The sequence below is a fragment of the Ornithorhynchus anatinus genome, chromosome 17, assembly GCF_004115215.2.
Source record: "Ornithorhynchus anatinus isolate Pmale09 chromosome 17, mOrnAna1.pri.v4, whole genome shotgun sequence".
NCBI lineage: Eukaryota > Metazoa > Chordata > Mammalia > Monotremata > Ornithorhynchidae > Ornithorhynchus > Ornithorhynchus anatinus.
In genome coordinates, this window is record NC_041744.1 from 33,026,617 (window position 1) to 33,048,266 (window position 21,650).

Sequence of the window (21,650 nt, forward strand, 5' to 3'; positions counted from 1 at the left end):
ATAGGAAAAATAATAATAGGAAGTAGTAAAAACAAAGTTTCACCATAAGAATAACTTGTAGAAACTTGGTGTCAGCAAAAGCACATAAAGTAAATCCATCCATCTTTTGATTTTTGAAGTATTGTGTACCTCTTCCAAGTTAAGTGATAGCATGTTTTCCAAGTATAAGAAATTACCTTTGGGAGATGTTTACAAAAAGCTTTCTGGGTGTCTCTTTTTTTCTTTTCAGATTGCTCTAAATGTTGCAGGCAAAGGTGACAGTTTAGCCTCTTGGGATGGTAATTTAGATCTACCTGAACAGACCACAATTCACAAGGATTGTCAAGAACTCATTGGTAGGTTTACAGATTGTTTTCAGTATTTCTTTCTTAAGTTTTGAGATTATTAAATTTATTTTTAGACGCCTAGTTTTCTGTAGAATTGACTCAACAGTTTGGTTTTATTTTAATAGTTCCAAGTTGATAGTGGGCATTTTTGAATGAAGATACATTTTAGAATTCTTTAAAGTACTGTTTGCATGAAAATGGAAAATGTTTTAGGGATTTCCTGGAAGGGCGAGTGATTCATGTTTTAGACACTCCTTGAAGATTATAGTGAGTTGTTCATGTTTAATGTACACCCAATTTTGTCACCATCAATTATATCTGTATTTTTGTTGGTACTGAATCCTGGACACACATTAATGCTTCTAAGTTGACAGCCATTGTGTCTTCTTTTTCTCTTTCAACCCATATCTCGCTAAAAGTGGAGACCAATAATTAAAATTAGTGTTAAATTCCCAGTCTCGGTTTTCAGACCTTTTACCTAAGAGCAACTATTGTCAAAGTTGGCCAACTTTTAAGAAAAATGTATTCACCTATCCTTATAAATAGTCTCTGTGCTCTTTATATCGCCCTTTACAGTAGCATAGAGTGGCACTAGGTTCTTGAATATTGCCTAGACAATTATTAATCAACTCTCTTCCTCTGAAAGTAACTCACATTATCTTGGTATTTATCATTTTTCAGACCAGCTTTCAGTGCCAGAGGAGAAGACATCAGTAATACTTTTAGATATTGAATCTGTTATAACTTTTTATTGTAAATCGCGTAATGTTAAATATAGTACATGCCTTGGCTGGATACATCTGCTCAAGCCACTGGTGAATCTTCATCTTCCTCGCAGTGATTTATACAACTGCTTTTATGCCATCATGAATAAATACATTCCCAGGTAAAAAAAAAAAAAAAAGCTTGCATGCTAATTACAGTCTTGAAAGCCCTAATCAAATGAATATATATTTGCCTAAAAATGCTTCTTTCAAGGAGGCTTGACTTTATTTTTTACTTTAACATTCAGTCTTTTAAAAAATTACAGGATTGTGTGCTTTTACACATATTTCCTCAAATTTAGTACAAAATGGGAGGTGCAGTGTAGTTGTTTGTAAATCCACTGGCCATTATTGAAGTCTTATCATCTCTTTTAGAATGAGATTTTTTAATACGTCAGAGGGATTGACCTTTTTAAAATCAAAATTAGTAGCCTTCAACCTGTGTGTCTCTTATTCCAGTAGTTTTAAATTTTTTCTGCTCACTCAGTTGTGTTTTTGAGAGCTTATTGTATGCAGACTGTTGTACTAAGTTTTTAGGAGAGTACAGTATAACAGAGTTGATGGATATGTTCCTTACCCCCAAGGAACTTACAGACTAGAGGGAATAGACAATATATTCCTTGAGAGAAAATATCTTTATAGTAAAGTTATGTTGGAGCGCTTCAAGGAAAATTTCATAAGGAGTTTAATGTTTTCATATATTGATTAGTGCTACTTACTATATTAAAGTGAGGAGCTTACAATCTAGTGTACATTTTTGACACCTTAATGTAAATGTAGTGATAGCATTGTGGCCATGGTTAAATTAAAGAATCATCCTGCCTGTAAGGCTGTGGGAGACGATTATGGCAGGTGTCTGCAAACCAGTGTCTTTCATCAAGGATTGTATTGTGGGTATTTACAAAAAGTAGCCCCCCTAACTTCTGATCTTTAGAAAGATTTGGAAATTTAGTGATTGTAGGAACCATCATTGTGCTGATAGTGATTTTATCACTTTCTGCTATCATCTCTTTTGAAAAGCACCAGGGCTTAGCGGATAAAGCCTGGGCCTGAGAGTCAGAGGATATGGATTCTAATCCTGGCTCCACCACATGTCTGTCACTTAACTTCTCTGTGCCTCAGTTACCTCATCTGTAACTTGGGGATTAGGACTGGGAACGGAGACTGTGTCCAACCTGATTATCTTGAATCCCAACACTCAGAACAGTGTTTGGCACATAGTAAGCGCTTAAATACCACAATTATTATAACGCCTTCCATTTCTCAGATCTCCCTCAATTGTGTTTTTAACCTAGTATAGTTTTTGTAAAGAAAAGCTTCTGGGTCCTTCTTCCATTATTTGCTGATTATTGTTTCACAAGTGTTGAGAACTTTCTGCAGGAGAAATAAAAGGCCACTCTTGAAAAATAGCCTTAGTGAATTAAGTGGAACTGATCTTGGAAGAGTTTAAAAGTTTTACCAATAAAGAAATGCTTTGTTTCTGCATCTTAATAACTTTTAAAAGTCTTAAAACTACAGTTATGTTTTCTAGAACTGCCATAGAAAAGTAAAAACATTTTCTTCTAGTGAATGGATTCAGACTTAGCGTTTTCTACTAGACCTCTAATATTCAAGCATCTGCCTTGCCCTTTTGTGAAACTCTTTGTACTGCTTGTTTCTAATCCCTCCTAATGAAGAGAAAGTAAAAACAGATGGGCAACAGTGAAATATTTGGACTTCACAAAGTAGAAGTCTCTGTGTCCCAACTAAACTCAAAGAATAAATAACTAAGGCACCGAAACATGTTCACAATTACGTGTTTATTGAGGTTCAGATGTTGGCTACAAAAATAGTGGAGTTGAATCTGGACTACTCTAATCTGTGGTTAGTACATATTCGGAGTTCGGTCTTCCCCACTTAGCACAGCACAGCAAACATATCTTTGTCCTGGGTGGGAGGCTAGACTCAATCGGTGGTATGTATTGAGTGCTTATTGTGTGAAGAGCACTGTACTAAGCGCTTGGGAGAATGCATGCAACAGAGTTGGTAGACACAATCCCTGCCATCTTGGGAAACCGGTCTCCTGCATTTCCTGTGTTCTCATTGGCCAGGACTTTGAGTCTCCTACTTAGCGTTTCTTCCCTCTCCCAGCAACAGGTATATTCCACTTTCCACTTGATAAAGGGGCTAGATGTATACCGGTATTTCTCAGCTAATTGGGTACTTGGGATTTTTTTTGGTTTATTTCATTGAGGTAACTTGATTTATGTAGTGTTAATCTCAATTGCCTGTTTGGGGGTGTGTGTGTGTGTGTGTGTGTGTGTGTGTGAGAGAGAGAGAGAGAGAGAGAGAGAGAGAGAGAGAGAGAGACAGTGTAATATTCTGGTGGAAACCTTGTCCCACTTGCTTTTCTAGGGATTGTTTCCTGAAAGGGAGACCATTTCATCTCTTTCGATTGCTCATCCAGTACCATGAACCTGAACTATGCTCCTTTCTTGATACAAAGAAGATGACTCCAGACTCCTATGCACTCAACTGGGTAATAAAGTGAAAGTAGGGATACTTAATGAAATAAAGTTAACTGTAAAGCTAGAGTAAGAGTGTAGAAAGGGGAAGAAAAAATGCATTCAGTCCACTGTGGGGCTACCAAAACTGGAGGGATTCAGAAATGACAATGGGAATTTTAAGTAACTTTTCTTGCTCATACCCTGAATCAGCAAACTCAGAAAAAAAATTTTTTGGAGGGGTGGAGGGTGGGCAGGGGGTAGAATTTTTTGAAGTTCTACATATGCCAGATCAACAATAAGATTTATGAATGGTTGATTTAACTGTTGAATATATCCATTAAAACTGTTGATATTTCATCACAAAATAGTGTCAAATGCTCCTAGCACTAAGAGTTAAAAATGATTACTCAATGCATTGCCAAAATACAAAGCTGGCCATCTTTTCAGGGCTTTGTAAATGGAAATTTAAACAAGATCATTCTAAGGGGTAAAATTAATTTATACAGAACTTTATATTTTCTGACTAAATTTTGAAAATTTGTGAAAATGATAGGTATTGGAAATATATATACACAATACAATACCATATATATGTGTATATATTTAATAAAGACAATCATATTGACTAATTTTTTCCCTTCATTTTCCTCCTAAAGGAGAAACGATACCTTAGAAATCGCTTTTCTTTTAGAATGAAAGTATTGCAATCCCTCAGCTCCATTTTGAGAACTGTGATATCTACACATCAAACCTCATGTCTTTAATATTTACATATGGTTCTAAGCTGAGAACTGAATATGTGAACTAACAGTCACATAGCTCCTAGTAATTATGCATCCTTCTTTCCTTAGGGCACACTCCTGCTGTCATGATGTGCTTGCATATTATATTAAAGTTGTGGGGATTTCAGTATATGTAAAGACCAAAGGAATCACGTATTCAGCTTTTGAAATACTTGTTTCATGTCACTCTTGGGTGTGGGGAAAAATAATTTATCAATCTGACCTATTCTTTAAAAAAAAAATTATTCTAAATTTTTCTCTAGCTCGGATCAGATAAATAATAATAGTGGTATTTGTTAAGTGCTTACTAAGTGCTGAGCACTGTGGTAATACTGGAGTAGGTACAGTGTATGCAGTTGGGACCCAATCCCCACATGGGGCTCACTGTCTAAATATGAGAAATCAGGAATTTAAATCCTCATTTTATAGATGAGGAAACTGATGTGCAGAGAACTAAAGTGACTTACCCAAAGTCACCCAGCAGGGAAGATGTGGAGTCAGGATTAGAATCCAGGTCCTTTGTCTCCCAGGGCCATCCTCTTTCCATGAAGCCACACTGCCTCCCAGGTGTTCAGGGTAGGAGCATTTTCAATTCTTGGATGGAGGTATCTTTAGTGACTTGGCTTTCCTCTCTTACCTCTTTGAGTTTAACGTAGTCTGTAGCCATTGTAGAAGTTAGTGCCAGTCAGTCAGTCATATTTATTGAGCACTCATCTAGCCGTGGGGAGAGCCGGAACACCGATGGAGATGGAGTGAAGGAGTGTCCAGGAAGGGGAACTTGGCTAGCGCTCTTAAAGCTTAGCAGCGTTCCTCAGGTTTTCATTGCTTGGCTATCAAAAGCGCCAAAAGAGGAGGAATAGCAAGGTTGAATAGCTTGGCAGCACCTCACCTTTGCAGTAGCATTTTTTCAAGAAGGGAGATTTCAGTGGCATCCCACTCTCCTGAAGAGCTCTTTAAACGCCACGTCTCATGTGAAAAGAAAACAATTTGCATGAGTAGTCAGACCTGTAATGTGGTATTTTATGAAAGTCAAATACTTTTACATTATGACTGAGAAGATGCTATCTGGAACATACATAGCGAGTTTGTGAAAGGGCTTAGAATGTTAGCTAATGTGTGTGTTTTGAAGGAATGCAATTAAAACCAATGGCAAAAGTGGGCTACTCTCTGTCTTTCACCTTTGTGGTCTCTGCACAGAGTAGGAAGGTCACATGAGTGGAGTGCATGCACACCCATCCACTTTGTATGGCACTTCTGTCCCCCAGCTAATAAAATCATCTGTGTTTGAATATCAATCAGTGTTGGGTAAAATTCCCATATATTTGGTCACTAAAACTCAGCTCTGTATTATCACCCCCCAACACTGCATGATTCTGTCTCACATCAATAGGCACTAAGTACTTATCAACGATTCTTAGCTTGATGATGTAGGTTTTTATCCTTTTCATTTAGTTTGTCTGTTAGAAATTCTGAGGCCCTGTTAAAATATTTCCTAACTGTTTGCTTTCTCTCATCACATTTCCTGACTGCAGCTTGGAAGCCTTTTTGCATGTTACTGCTCAGTTGAAGTCACTCAGGCAATATGGGATGGATACCTACAGCAAGCAGATCCATTCTTTATTTATTTTCTCATGTTAATCATCCTTGTAAATGCAAAGTGAGTAGCAATTGGTTCCATATTTTAGTTTTTTCCATTCCTCCCCTCCCAAATGCCAATTGCTTATGGTTGTTAACTTGGTTAATTTGTATTCTTTTCCCAGAGAAGTTATTTTAGCCCAAGAGTCAGACAGCAAAGAAGAAATCATTGGTAAGTACCATTCATTAAATAGAAACACGGAACATAATTCCCAGTTAATTGGTGGAATTTAGTGAGCTCTTACTGTGTGCAGAGCATACAGCATTAAGCACTGGGGGAGAGTATAGAAGAAGAGAGTTGGTTGACATGTTCCCTGTCCATAATGGGTTAACAGCCTCAATTGTCAGTTTAAAGTGCAACATTAAATGTTCAGAAAAATGTATGTGTGCGCATGCTCTCTCTCCCTCTCTCCAACCCTCTCTTTCCCCTTCTCTCCTTCTCTTCCCTTTTTCCTTCCCCTCACCCCCCCCCTCCAAATCCCTCTGTCCCTCTCTCCCCACTCCATCTTTTTCTCAGGGTATGGGGTCAAAATTAGTGGCTCCAAAAGAGCAAAACACATAAGAGGGAGGAACCGTCAGTTCTCCAGTGTGGGTTCTATATTCATGAACACAATAGATAAACACATGGTGTAGTACCTCATGTCCAGAGTCACGAGCATGAACTTCATGTTCTATCCTTGATGTGTAGTGAATATCCATATTGTGCTAGAACTCCACTTGTCACTTGTTCTGTAATCACAAATGTTGAAACTCTTTCACTCTCTAAAGTTTAGGTTCATTTAAGAGACATAGAGCATATGTACAAGAAGCAGCATGGCCTAGGGGAAAGAGCACAGGCCAGGGAGTCAAAGGACCTGGGTTTGTTCTTCAATTCATTCATTGTCATATTTATTGCGCACTTATTATGTGCAGAGCTTTGTACAAAGTGCTTGGAAAGTACAATTCAGCAATAAAGAGAGACAATCCCTCCATACCAGGCTCACAGTCTAGAAGAAAGACTTCAAAACAAGTAAACAGGCAATATATAAATAAATAGAATTATAGGTATGTACATATATACACAAGTGCTATGGGGCAGGGAGGAGGGTAGAGTAAAGGGAGCGAATTGGGGCAACATGGAGGGGTGGGGGAGCTGAGCAAAAGGGGGGCTTAGTCTGAAAGGCCTCTTGGAGGAAGTGACCCTTCCCCAATCTGCTGTGTGACTTTGGGCAAGTCACTTCACTTCCCTGTGCTTCAGTTCCCTCATCCGTAAAATGGGGATTAAGACTGAGTGCCCCTTATGGGACATGGACTTTGTCCAACCTGATTAGCTTGATTCTTCCCCAGTGTTAACTCTAGTGTCTGGCACATCGTAAGCACTTAACAAATGCTATTAAAAAAAGGTGTATGCAAAAAGTTTATTTCTCAGTGCACAATTTATAAGTACTAGGTGTAATTTGAAATGGGAGTTTCAAAAGTTTTCTTTTAAAAATTATGTTCTTAATTTACTTGTGTTGCAGAGTTCTTGGAAAATACCCCATCCAGTTTGGATCTAGAAGACATAGAGGATCTTTTCTCTCTGGCACAGTATTATTACAGCAAAACTCCAGCTTCTTTTAGAAAGGTATTGGTTGAAAACCTAACTCAGCACTTCAGTACCTTTTCCAACTTTGCAGCCATGTTAGGCATTTGTCAGCATTTTGCAAATTTATTGGGAGTCTCCTTTGGGGATTTTTGTTTTGTTTTTTGACCCCTTTGAGCTAAGATGTGAATGAAATGTGTTTTATTGGTGTCGAGGGGTTGAGGTGCTGTTCCAAGTAAAGAAAGGACTATCTGCAACCAGGATCATGGTGAATTTGTTGTGTATAACTTGTGTTTCTTTTCACCTCCTTCCCAACAGGATAACCTCAGTCTCTTTGGCAGCAGCTTGTTGGGAATCAAGGATGAGGATTCAGATGTCAGTCAGGCCCTTTGTCTGGCCATTTCAGTAGCTGAGATTCTTCAAGCAAATCAGCAGCAGGGGGTCAGTACATGAAAGAAGTGATTTTTCTCTTTTAAAATGCAAGGAATGAAATTTCCAGGCATTCTTCCAAAGCCTGATAGCCCGAGATATTCCTCATTGATCAGAGGTTCCTTCAAATGTTTAAATCTGCTGGTATTTGAATACTTTTTGTGAACTGTCCTGCTGCTAAAGCTTGGGGGGGGGGGGTCATATCAAGGTGAACTTTTTTTTTAAAGTATCATCAAATAAATAAAGGTACATCAGTGAGTTTTACTCCTTCAGATTGACCAATGTAGAATGGTGAAAAATCTAAGGAAGACTGAAATTAAATTGTTTTCCCCTTTAGTGGGCCTCGGCTCCAAAGGACAGCAGGGTGAAGGAGTTTAACAGCATAGGAAATGGCATACCATCCCTCTTCTCCTCTTTCCTTTGCCCTCTTTTCTCTTCCGACCTCCGTCTCTTCGGCCTCCATTCCTTGCCCCCTCAGTTCCCTGACCCCAGTTGACCTCCAGGCTCAGAATGAGAAATTGACACTCCTCCAGTAGCTTAGATTTCCGGTTCCTAGTGCCAGACGGGGTGCTTTGGGATGCCAAGGGAACATAGTCATTTCCGTAATATTTTTTATATTTGAAAAAATTCCTAGCTTAGAAGCTGCCATTTATATTTAATGTGTCATCTCAAATTTGTCTTCAAGCATTGTCTTCAAGACTCTAGACTATAAACACTTCCTCTAGACTAACGTCTTTGTTGGCAAGGACCTTGCCTAGCAACTCTGTTGTGCTCTCCCAGGTGTTTAATGCAGTGCTTTGCCCATAGTAAGTGCTCCATAAATACCATTGATTGATTTTGTTAGAACAGTAGTTTCTTTGCCAGATGAGTTGTACAATTTGAAATAACAGTGAAGATTTTCAATTGGTAAACCCCTGACGCTTTTAATTTTCCCTCCCAGCTAGGAGTGCGGTTCTTTGTGGTGGATTGTCGTCCTGCAGAACAGTATAACGCTGGACATTTATCAACTGCTTTTCACCTGGACTCTGATCTGGTTAGTATAAATCTTGAATGAAACTGACAAAGGAAGAGGCAGAGCACTTTTTTTCCCTCTCCTCTTGCAGCCCCAAAGTAAAGAATGTGACCCCAATTGTGACTGCACTCTCACAGTTAGTGATTTCTTTTTAAAGTGTAATGAGTGTATGCAAAGCAAGTTCTTGAAGAACTCTCTTCCCATGTAATTCTTCAAAAATGATTCAAACAGCCTTTATGAGATGTAAAGAGCGCAGTTTAGTAGCCTGAAAATTGTAATTGTCAAGAGCTGTTTCTCAGCACAGATAAAAGGAAAGTAGTAGCTGAGAATAAAGTATTTGGCTACATTTCTAAGCTGATTGTGCAGTTCTCCTACTCTTTAAAAGCACAAATGTAATATCTTTGGAGTGAGAATCTCTTTAGTTATGAGCTGATCAAATCTTTAAATCTTAAATTAAGATTAATTCAAATCTTAATTTATATTAAGTTAAATTAAATCTCAATTAAGTCTTAATTAAGTCAGTTAAATCTACCAAGAGATTTGGCAAAGCTAAAGAGATTTATTGAACAGGTCTGAAACATGCACAAGTGGAAAGCCTAAGAAAATTCAACATACTTTAGGAATTTGGTATTAATCACTAGCTCTTTCTGTCAAAGTTATTAGAAAATTATCTGAAGTGGTCTGGATGCCCAAAACCCACCCTAAATTAGCAGGGCCTCGGTGATGTGCTATTTAGCAAGGTTGATCCAGCCAAAGTTAGGTGCCTTGGTTATCAGGTGTCCTGCCAGAGCCATTTCAATTTTAGGTTTCATTTTCAATTTATATGTGTACTGTGATATAGCTGTTGTTCTTTCAACTTTTGAAATTATACTTTTTATGTATTCTGTCTGCTATGAAGTGTATGCTTTGAATGCTATATGAGTGTATTTTACAAACTGCCATTTGTTACTGGCCTGTTTTTTTCTATTATTTGCTGTGCTATTACATTCATGCAGTAGCTTTTTTGGTTGCTCATTCCTTGTGTTTTTATGCATTTGAATGTTGGTTTTACACTTTAAGATATTTTAACAATTTACCTATCTTTGTTATTACAAGATTTCTATCAGTGTGATATAGTTCAGCTTCAAAAACATTTTGATACTTTTTTACCATTACAGTGTGCCCCACAACATACTGAAACAATTCTAAAATATTTTTGGATTGCCAAAGCCAGTGGTATAAAATGGTCATAGAAGTACAGCATTATTAAAAAGTTGATAACCTCCCAGTAAAAATAGCAAGTGAAATAACAAATGTAGTGACTGAAGAAAAAAGAAATAAGGTGATTGGGGAAGTACACAAGTACATATAAATATCACTAAACTCAAATCAAGTAGAATAAATAAAGCCTGCAGACTAAACTATAAATAAATGTGTGCATAACATAAAAATGTAAATGCACAAACGATAAATGAAACCTACAATCGCCCTTTTTTCTAGTCCCCCGATTTTGAAGTGCCCAAACCTCTTCATGTGTTAAATTGCCACACAGGCACCCTCTAGTAGCTGTATATAAGGATGGCAGTTTCCTAGGTTAAATTTCAGAAAGTAGCCTGGAATCTCATGGTATTTAGAGACAAAGGGCGATGTATTTTGCCATTTGTATGGATCGTAGTGCTTCCAGCATTTTTGCAGTTATAAATATAATTAAATGTTAGACAAATCTTGAAAACAAATTAGATTATTCAAATGTCTGTCCTTTACATTTAAAGTTCTATCTTAACACAGTAATAAATCAGTGTCTTTCAACATGCTTCAGATCTTTAATATTTGACAAGTTATAGCAGTATAACCTATAGCCTCACTTATATCCCATTTTAATAACTTCTCTGCTTCCACCATGTTCTTTTTTCATTTCTCTTATTAACTGCCGATTAGAACTGATGAAGCAGATGTATTTTCATAGGAAAGTAGTGTTTCTCCTTATTTACAATTATAGTTATAGTCAATAGTTATTTTGGCTATTTTACCTTTGGAGTTCCTTCTGGTAAGATGCCTATCAGAAGCACGAAAATAGATGACAGTGTAATGGTTTGTGTTTTTTCTTCAGATGCTTCAGAATCCATCAGAGTTTGCCCAGTCTGTAAAATCCTTGTTAGAGGCTCAGAAACAGTCTATTGAATCTGGTTCTATTGCTGGTGGGGAACACCTGTGCTTCATGGGAAGTGGCAGGGAAGAAGAAGACATGTATATGAACATGGTCCTCGCACACTTTTTGCAGGTATGATTTTGCAGGCAAACCCCCTTTTGGGGACAAGTGTAGCTTTTCTAGCGGTTCCCCTTTACTGGCTCCTGGTGATTTCTCCCCAAGTCTAAAGCCAAAGGAACTGTGCCCCAAGTGATGGGATGGTTCAGGTGGGTTTTACCTCTGGTGGTCTTCCTGCCACTCTGGAAGAAATTTAACTCTCTGAACCCTTTTCTTCAGAAAATACTTTTATCTTCTATTGCATAAGAGTGGGGTTTAACGGGCAAGGTTTTAATGTCCGTTCTACTTGAAAAATGGCATTCCCCAACACATTTCCCTTTCAGAAAGAATAATCCATGGAGATGAGCTAGTGGAGGAGGGTTCCCAAATGGGCTGTTCAGAAACAATGATCTGAAAACAAGAAAACAAGGTGCACTATTATTATTATTAAATTGACTAGGTTAGGGTTGGATTTAAAAGTCTAATTGAATACTATTGCTACGCTTACCCCATCCTCTCTGATGTTAAGGACATCACTCAAGCTGTTACCATCTTTTAGGGCCCCCTAAATTCTTAGTGATAATCTAGCATCATCAGATAAAACTTGTCAGGTAATAGAGCCACAGTGGGTCAGAAACGAGTCAACATCATAAGACAAATTTGCTATGCAAGCTTTGTAGCATCTTAAATGGTAGGGGCCGGCACACCTTCAAATGATAAGCAAGTAAGACAGTTGCTTCACTGAGGGTGGTGGGGCAGACACAGATTGGAAAGGAGCACCTTCTTGACTGAGGATCAAAAAGGGGAACAGAGTGGTTCTGTAACAAGAAGGGCCAGCTCATGGTCCCCCGGAAAAATGTAGCTACGCTCTAGGGCCCGGGCACTTAGAACTCTGCCCTTGCAGGGCCAACAGGAAATTTTCCCTGCTTAAGGGCAGCCAAGTAAGTACGGCAAGCCCAACCCTAGTAAGGTGTAGGTGCTATCTGGAAAGGCACAGCAGCGTCAATAGTGCAGCAGTCATAAATGCCATGGCTTTCATCGAGGAGACAGAGCCGAGTAAAATGCCCTGTGCTAAGAGAGGCCCTTGCTGCTGCAAACGATAGGGTAGTTTTACCTGAAGTTGTATTTTGCAAACAGCAGTTTGGAGTGAATCAGTACAGAACAAATTATCTCGTATCTACCCCGGCCCTTAGTATAGTGCCTGAAACACAGTAAGCTCTTAAATACCAATTTTATTGTTATTATAGAGCACGTGCCTGAGTCCACGCTGTGAGCACACAAACAATCATTTCTTCCACATCGCATCACTTTTGCATCAGACCCTTTAGATTCCGAGTCCCGTGGAGCCTGAAACTCTGTTTCACCATAGCCTCCAACATTTAGTACGTGTCTGGCACATAATAAGCGCTTAACAAATGCTGCTGTTATTATTATTTCTGTATATATCACTGTCCTTGACTTGTATGTTTTGTTTTTATTGTTTCATGTATCACCCCCATCCACCTTCTTCTATTGGGATCCCCTGGAGATTGAGAGACCTTGATTAATCCTCATTCAAGTTTTTTTTTTTCACAGCACTTAATAAAATGTTTTTTGCCTACTAGATATTTAGTAATTTAAGTAGTAAATTCTGTTATTGCTGCTACTACTGCTACTGCTGCTACTGTCAGATAGACATGCTTTGTTGAAGAATCTTTCTGTAATTCCATGACATTTTATGCAAAATACAAAGTAAAAGCATGCTGCATTGTGAAGGAACTGAGTGAATAGCTCAGAACTCGCCTTGTGCAAAGCAAATTCCATGTATCCAGAAATATTTATTTATTATAATAGTTTTCATTATAAGCTTACTATGTGCCAGGCACAGCATTAAGTGCTGGGGTAGATTCAGGTTAACCAGGTTGGACGTAGTCCATGCCCCACATGGGGCTCACAGTATTAGTACCCGTTTCACAGATGAGGTAACCGAGGCCCAGATAAGTTAAATAACTTGCCCACAGTCACACAGCAGACAAGTGGCAGAGCTGGGATTGGAACCCAAGTCCTTCTGACTGCCAGGCTCATGCCCTATCCACTAGACCACCCTGCTCCTCATTTATGTTTTAATTTGGTCCAAACAAATGTTTAGAGTATGCACGCCTGGTAGTTGAGTGCACAGTGGGAAAGAGGCAGTCACACCACAGATTTCTCTCTCTTTCTGAGAATTTTGTATATTTCTATACTAGTCTAACTTTCAGGCCAAAAGAAGTTCCCTTAAAACTTGTAGAAATGTCAGATCCTAAAGAAAGTGCACCATGGCCTTATTTTCAAAATCATTGAGTTTTGAGAGTAACTGCAACTTTATTTCTAATTACAGAAAAACAAAGAATACGTCAGCATTGCCAGTGGAGGATTTATGGGTAAGGCTATAGTCAATAACTCCTTTTACTGTTATCCCATCAGGAAAAAAACCTGGATGTTTTGACCATTAATTCTGGATTTGAGGTGTGCGAATTATCAGTGCCATTTATTGAGTGCTTACTATGTGAAGAGCACTGTACTAAATGCTTGGGAGAGTACAACAGAGTTGGTAGACATGTTCAGTACCCACAGCGAGCTTACAGTCTTAAAAGTGGATGGAGTTTGTCTTCATTCCTGAAGAAAGTGAACTGTGCAGTTACAGTACTGATTGGAAATCAAGTTGGACTAGCAGATTTGGTGAAATGCTAGAGGGGCACCAAACTCCTGGAGCCCTGATTAAATTGCGTTCTGTGATACAGAAAGAAATGAGCAGGTCAAGGTCTCTAGGCTCAACACCACGCAGTCACTCTAAAGTATGATGGTGAAAATCACCTCTCAAGCATCATGGAAGATGCCTCAATCCTGGAAAAGGACCAATATTATGCTTACGTTTTAGAAAAATGAGAAACAGCATGGCTCAGTGGAAAGAGCATGGACCTGGGGAGTCAGAGGACCTGGGTTCTAATCCTGGCTCTACCAATTGCTTGGTGTGCGACTTTGGGCAAGTCACTTAACTTCTCTGTGCCTCATTTTGCCTGTTCTCCCTCCCCAAGCGGGACAGGGATTTTGTCCAACCTAATTAACATGTATCTCCCCCAGCTGTTAGAACATTGTTTGACACAAAGTAAGTGCTTAACAAGCACCATAAAAAAGGAAATGGAAAAGGAGTGGCCTTGTAAAATATAGGTTAGTTATATGATTTTCTCCCCAAAACATATGAGAAAAAGAACAAGGGTACTAAATTTGTCATTTAAAGGAATTGGCGAAGAACAAATTCTGCCAGAAGAGCCTCTGGTCAATCAGTCACTCAATCAGTGGTATTTATTGAGTATTCACTTTGTGTAGGGCACTGGACTAAGCGCTTGGGAAACAGCATGGAGTAGTGGCTAGAGCATGGTCATGGGAGTCTGAAGGTCATGGGTTCTAATTCTGACCTTGCCACTTGTCTGCTGTGTGAGCTTGGGCAAGTCACTTTACTTTTCTGGGCCTCAGTTACCTCATCTGTAAAAGGAGGATTGAGATTGTGATCCCCACATGGGACAGGGACTGTGTCCAACCTGATTTGCTGGTATTCACCCCAGCACTTAGTACAGTGCTTGACACAGTAAGCGCTTAATAAATACCATAATAATAATAGTAATTACTAGTTATTATTATTATTATCTGGGCAGACGGGACTCAGAGCTGAGTAGAACATGCTTCTGCCACTGGCCCCAGGCTGGATAGAGTCACTTTGTGGGCCATATTTTGCCAACCTCTGATATAGACCATACAGCTGTTGGTAGGTTTTAAACAGCTAAAAGGTTGTGCCCAGTAAACGGTTATGAGAAGCCGCTCATGCCAACATATGGGCATAAGTGGAATTCGAAAGGGGCCATTTCAAATCCCAAGTGGTTATTGTTTTTATTGTCAGCCTGGGTGGGGAATAGAATTCCTGAATATCACCAAGCTTGAAATGGGAGGGATGGACAGCATCTTGCAAAACAGGTTAAGGCTTCAGAGAGAATGGGGTCACATTGGAGAAGGGATCAGGCAGAATAAAGTTCTGCATAGACAAGGGCTAGATAATGGAGCAGGAAAAACTATTGCAGTACCAGAGGGAGTGTTAATCTCTGTTTCTGCTTTTTCTCCCTAGCCCTTCAGCAGCATTTAGCAGACATCAATGTGGATGGACCGGAAAATGGATATGGCCACTGGATTGCTAGTACCTCAGGGTCAAGGAGCAGCATAAATTCATCTTTCGATGTAAGTGTGGATTTGTACATGTAAAATCTGGTTAGATATGTTTCAGAAGCAGGGGACAGGGAGTTAAAGGAATTGTCTTAATTTGGTTCTAGGAAGCTAAAATTTTTCTCATCCAGTTCCCCACAGACAAAAGCAGCAAATTAGATCTGTAAGAAGCTTCAGAGCAAGTGTAAGGGGAGGTAAAAATCTGTTTTGTCTTAGGTTTAAAATCTTTCCACCTGTCACAGTGTTCAATTAAAAAAAACTTTATGCTTTCTTTCATAATAAGTGTAGTCTTTTTAAGATCTCGGGTATCAAGTGGGATGCTGTGAATTCAGAATCACTAGTATATCTGATTTATTATGGTTGAAAACCCAATCAGCTTTCTCTACTGGAGTTGGAGAGAGATCCTGTCTACAACAGCCAAGATGGGGGAGTGGGGGAATGGTGCCTGCCTTTGCTCCCTTACATCTAATTGAAAGGTTGAAATATGTTGTTGTTGAGATTTTATTTTTAACTGTTCTCAAATCCTTTGAAGTTTAACTCAGCCAGTTCCCTATTGGTAGGGATCACAATAGCTTCTAAGTGTGGACTGAGCCTCTGATCACACACAGCCTCTGTGAGAGGGCTACCCAGAGTCAGAAAACCCTTGACCTGTTTGAGAGACAGTTTTGGGGGGGCGGGGAAATAGCCCACAAGCAGACTTGAATTATATCTTGTCAAGGAAAGAAATCAATCCTTAGCTCCCAGTGAAGAATATGGTATAACATTCTCAACCATCTCATATTCCTCAGTTCCACCTCAGTCGGTTTCAGTTGGAGCCCCCCCCACGTATTTTTTTTGAATAATTGATGTTTACCCCCCGACCGGTAGCAATGGCTGGGTCTCAGTCCTGAGGCGGGAGGATCGAGAACTAGGGCGGAGGAGTTGATTCTAGTTTCAGTGACTGTTGCAGTGCCCCCTGTACCTGTCTGTCACTCATGTTGCCGCCGGCTCTCAGAGCGCAACCAGCGAGTAGGTGAGCAGGGGTGCAGCATGTTGCAAACCTCACGTGCGGTCTTCACCTTGGTTAGCCAGCTACATACAGAACTGGGGTTAGAATGCAGCCCCCCCCCCCCCCCATTCTCTTGCCTCTGGAACAGCAGCAGGATCGAGAGCAATTAATCCTTAGCTCCAGTATCTCTCTTTCAGGGTGATTCTCCTAACGGCTCTGCCGAAGGGAAAGGAATGAAGTCCCTTGTCAACAAAATGACCGTTGCTTTGAAGACCAAATCCGTCAATGTGAAAGAAAAGGTTATCAGCTTCATTGAAAATACGTCTACTCCCGTGGACAGGTGGGTCATCTTCAGAGCACCAGAATTAATGGTGGATGGTTTCTAGTGTCAACATGAAGATTTATGAGGCTTATCCTCTTTGTTTTAGGTTGTGCATTAATTTCCCCGGTGTTGGAAACTTCTCTTTTAGGGAGCCCATTGTCAGGAGCTGCAGGGAATTGAGGAAGCAGTTTTAAAGCTGCACTGGGTGGTGGGGCAAGAGGGAAAGCTGAAAATGGGGAGCGGGGAGCAGAGCAAGGGTGGGGGGGTTCCCTGACAACCAGGGATGGTCAACTTTACTTCTGATTTTACTTCTAATGAAGTGAGCCAGCTACCCTTTCATAGACCCTCTCTGACTCAGTCGGAATCCATTCGTTTGGCTTTATCTGTAATTAAGTACACAATTGCTATAGGTAATCTTGGTAAAAAATTGGAATCGGATCTTGATTCAGGTACCAAGCTCCCATCTGAAACCTGCTTTCTATGAGAAAATTGGCTTTGACTTACATGGCTTTGACTCGAGATGCAGTTTTCAGAAGTCAAGTGCATTGTAAATTTGGGGACCTGTTGCATTTGCCTAACACTGAAATTCTTCTCTAAATAGCACATCACTTTTTTTTAATAATTCCTTTTTAGATAACTTTTTCTTGTGTTTCCTATGTGAATGTTTTCTTTCAAACGTTGAACAGATTGTACCAAAAACTTATTTTGTAGCTAGGATTTAAATTTTTTTATAATCATCTTGTCCTGTCCTCTGCCCCCAACTTGATATAGAATGTCTTTCAATCTTCCTTGGCCAGACAGAACAAGCACAGAGCGGTAAGCGAATGAGTAGAGCAGTCTAACTAAACCACATGTTTCTTTTTAGCATGACTTCTCACTGTTTGTAAGCATTACCTACACTGACATAACCTGAGATTTCATATTGCGGTTAAAGGGTTAAGCTTTGCATTGGCCTTTGTTTCCTTCTGTCGTTTTTAACCATTTCTATTTGCAGTGCTGCTTGTTGGGCTGTGCTCATTTTTTGCCTTGGGGATTTTCATTTCTCATGTGTCTTTGCCTCTTGGATTTGACCCTCTCGGCTTTCCATCTCCACTGATCTTTTTCTCTGGAGGGGGAGGTTGTATTTTTTTCTGATTTAGAATGAAAAAGAATTCCATAAAGCGAAAAGTGCTCATCTCAAATGAGATTTCCCAAAGCTTATATATAGTGTCCTTAACGTATCAAAAGGCATTGTCTGTGCCTTATAACCAAGGTAGTATTTCAGAGGACCGTGTCAGTTTTTCATAAATAGCTTTCTCAACTTGAGTTTTTAATCATGTTCTCATTTATTGTTCTCTGTGTATCTGTAGAGTCCAGCTGAACATGAGTACAGCCCTCCCTCATACCATTTTTAATGCTGCTTTGTGAGAGCACTATTGGTTTTAATGCCAGTATTTCTTAACACACTCCTTCACTTGGAGAGCGTGTGTTAAAGTTTATTTCGGTTTAAACACTTCCCTTCCTTTCCTCCCTTTTCATTGAAGGATTTTGACTGCATTAGAGTGATTAAAGCCCATTTCAATTTAGGGTTAGATGATGGTGCAGCTCTTGCTAAATAGGATGTGAAAGAACACTTTGAAAATATGTATTTATGTAAACACAACAAAAAATGCTTCTGTTGCTAATTGATCATGTAACTATTGTGTGTTCTATTACTTTAAAATATGTAGTCTAGGTCAATTATTTGGACCCTGAGAATGCATTAAATCCCTTCAAGTAGGAATCGATACATAGATGAATGTTCTTTCACTTAGCGTCCTATTATCAGGGAATCAATTAAGATCTAATAATATATATATATTTATCCCATCAATGGTAGGATCATTACTTTTGTCAAATCCATGCTTAATGTACTGGGGGGTTTTTAATTGTACTCCAATTTTAAGATTATCGTTCATATGACCATTCTCCTCATCCCAGCTTGCTCCATTTAATTTAGGGGGGAATGTGTTATAGGGTCCATGGCATGAGCTGCTAGCTTGAAATATGTGTTCAGTATCCAAGTAAGAATTCCCTCTGCAAACTGCTCCATAAAAGTAAGGGGCTGTTTTGGCCAAACGAATGGTAAATAAGGCTGGGTTTTTCAAAGTGCTTGCTGTGGAATTTTGGAAATTTAGGAGGAATTTGTGCACGAGAAATCATTAGCTTAGCACGACTCTCTTAATCAGTTACCCACAGAGTTCTGCTCTTAATTTTAAGCTGCCAAACTATCAGTCACGCCAGTTCAGGTCAGTCGATGAAGATTAGCTATCTTTGAATTGTCAGTGTTATTCGTGCTTGTTTTTCAGTTCAGTCATTTATTCGAGCATTCTTTTTCTAGCTTTTTATGGCCGTGGTAGTTTTTTATTTAACAACATTTAAGAGATCTAATGTCTCTTTCCAGTAGTGTTTTGTAATCAGAGAAGACTTGCATTAGCCTTGCTTTAAAGCCTGTTTCTGGCATTAGTACTACATTTTTGCTCTGTAAGAAAACTGAATCCTTTGAATCTAGATCTTCAAAGGTGTGAGCATCATTCATCCAGCATCAGAAACTAAGGAATGTGTAATGTTTAATGTGTAATGGTGGCTTCCTGGTACTGATAAAACTTTATAAATGCACTGGGAAATTAAAGGAGGGGTCTGATTCGACTTTTTTAAATGCTTGTTGGTCTTGTAAGGAATCTGTGATGTGTCCACGAATTATAGTTCACTGAGGCTCTGTCAGCCGATTCCTTAATTGGACTGTACATACACTTGATGTGTGGTTTATGACTGCAAAACCTTGCCTTCGATAGGGATAAGTAATATATCTTGAATGGATTCCCCTCAACTGTTCCCTTATGCTCTCATGAGAGCTTAGTGGGAAAGAAAAAACTATTTGAGCTTTTCTTATCTCATAGTAGGCCCAAGAGTTGGCAAAATAGCCTTGGTGGTTAGTATTTATGTTTGTGCACGGTGGGTGGGATCCCAGCCCATGAATCCATTTCAGAAAGGGCCAACACCACTCCTGACTCAAGTGCACATGTTCCAGGGTACTGACTGAAGACTGATGAACTGGTCAGTTGACCCCACCGCCTCCTGGATTTAATCTTTTGGGCCCCTCGTGTAGAGCTGGAGGTTGGCTTTAGAGTAAATAATGCCTTGAAGTTTCATTCTTACAGGTTTGAGAGCATTCGGCCTAGCAAATAACCCCATGCTCCCCTTTCACTAACTTGTTGGTTTGCTTAGCTGTTTTCAGTTTTCTTGACCAAGCTGTCCTACGAATTCATGTTTCTCTTGGGTGTGCACCAACATTCACATTGGTTTGCATGTGGTTGCTAAAATGGCGCTCGAGAGAAGCCTCTCTTAATATCTTCTTGCTGACTTTGTTCATCACCCTTGAATTCCAACTACTACAGGCACGTGAGCAGCAGCGATCGCGTGGGCAAGCCCTACCGAGGGGTGAAGCCTGTGTTTAGTATTGGGGACGAAGAGGAATATGACACAGGTTTGAATTCTATTTATTTACAATATTGTTTGGCCTGATTTTTGCCTGCTCTCTATGTAATTATTGGGGTCTACGTCCATTGTGTTGGCCTGAGCTCCTCGTTGTGTCCACTTCATGGGATGGAGCAAAATGGATCTGGGGAGGAAAGAGTCTCACATCATGTTAATCACTCATCCAGCCCTCTTAGCTGTGCTTTTTCATCCGAATGATGTGATAGAATCTCTTGACCAAAAAAATAGACCCAAAACAGGGAATTTCAATAGCGCCTTAAATTTGAGGGTGACTAACCGGCCAGAGAAATGTTATATCGCTTTTGTTATATCATGGCTAGAATAGTCTGTGAACCTCTTCGGTGGTCCCCCCCATCTCTAGTTTCACCACATCCCTTCTCTTTTCCCCGCTGCGGCACGGATCATCTTACTGAAGCATCCTTCTGCAGACATCTCCGCTCCTCAGAGCCCTCCACTAGCTGCCCGTGTATCTCCACATCAAGAGAAGGCTTCTCTGAGACTGTTTGCCACGATTCACCTTGCTTTACATAGCCTCTCTCTCCCCCCACTCCTGCCCAACCAACTGACTTCATTCCTTCTATAAATTGTGAGCCCCTCAAGGGACAGGATCTGTGTGTAATTCCTACCTGTGACCTCTTTCCCAGCACTGAATACAGTGCTCTGCACACAGTAAGCACTTCATAACCACTGCTGCTACCATTACTACTCCCAAGCCTACCTTCCTACTGTTACTTCAGACTAAATTCTCCCACCTCTGTCCCCTCACTCCCATTGCCCTGCCTGTCCTCAAACTTGGAACTCTCTTCCTTCCCAAATCCGACAGACCACAGCCTTTCCACATTCAAAGTCCACCTCCTCCAACAAGCTTTCTGCCGACTGTATTCCTAGGATCCCAAGTCCTATAAGTCCATCAGTCATCTCTAGCACTCGCTTATGGCCGTAGATATACTCATGTGTGCTTTCATTCAACTGGACGTTCAATTCTTTATTTTGATTACACTGGAAATGTGTTTCTGTCTGCCTCCCCGATTAGACAATAAGCTCCTTGTGGTCAGGGTCTGTTGTTGTTTCTTTTGTACTAAGTGCTTTGTACAGGGCTGAGTGGGTGTCCAGTGAGCATTCAGTAAACATTCTTACTACTGCAACAATCTGCCTTACATCCATATAGATGAAATCGATAGCTCCTCAATATCAGATGATGACCGAAAAGAAGTTGTGAACATTCAGACTTGGATCAACAAGCCGGACGTCAAGCATCATTTTCCTTGCAACGAAGTGAAAGAAAATGGGCACATGTTTCCGAGGTACGGTTCATTGCCTCCTCTTGTTCTGAAATGAAACGTAGATTTGCCAAAGTGATGGTCGTACGTCTGAA

At 39.9% G+C, this 21,650-nt stretch overlaps 1 protein-coding gene across 2 annotated transcripts in view; it reads left to right on the top strand.

Moving 5' to 3' along the window:
• TBC1D23 (TBC1 domain family member 23) overlaps window positions 1–21,650 on the top strand; it is a 39,567-nt gene that overhangs the window by 14,535 nt on the left and 3,382 nt on the right. The window contains exons 3-17 of one of the 2 annotated variants that reach the window (XM_007657346.4): window positions 230–335; window positions 1,008–1,212; window positions 3,485–3,608; window positions 5,891–6,015; window positions 6,119–6,165; window positions 7,493–7,596; window positions 7,873–7,995; window positions 8,924–9,016; window positions 11,085–11,255; window positions 13,576–13,618; window positions 15,355–15,464; window positions 16,635–16,777; window positions 17,531–17,575; window positions 20,176–20,264; window positions 21,444–21,579. In XM_007657346.4, the coding sequence (XP_007655536.2) occupies window positions 230–335; window positions 1,008–1,212; window positions 3,485–3,608; window positions 5,891–6,015; window positions 6,119–6,165; window positions 7,493–7,596; window positions 7,873–7,995; window positions 8,924–9,016; window positions 11,085–11,255; window positions 13,576–13,618; window positions 15,355–15,464; window positions 16,635–16,777; window positions 17,531–17,575; window positions 20,176–20,264; window positions 21,444–21,579 (1,664 nt within the window). The remainder of the gene's footprint in view (window positions 1–229; window positions 336–1,007; window positions 1,213–3,484; window positions 3,609–5,890; window positions 6,016–6,118; window positions 6,166–7,492; window positions 7,597–7,872; window positions 7,996–8,923; window positions 9,017–11,084; window positions 11,256–13,575; window positions 13,619–15,354; window positions 15,465–16,634; window positions 16,778–17,530; window positions 17,576–20,175; window positions 20,265–21,443; window positions 21,580–21,650) is intronic. The other variant, XM_001518948.6, reaches the window with a different exon arrangement.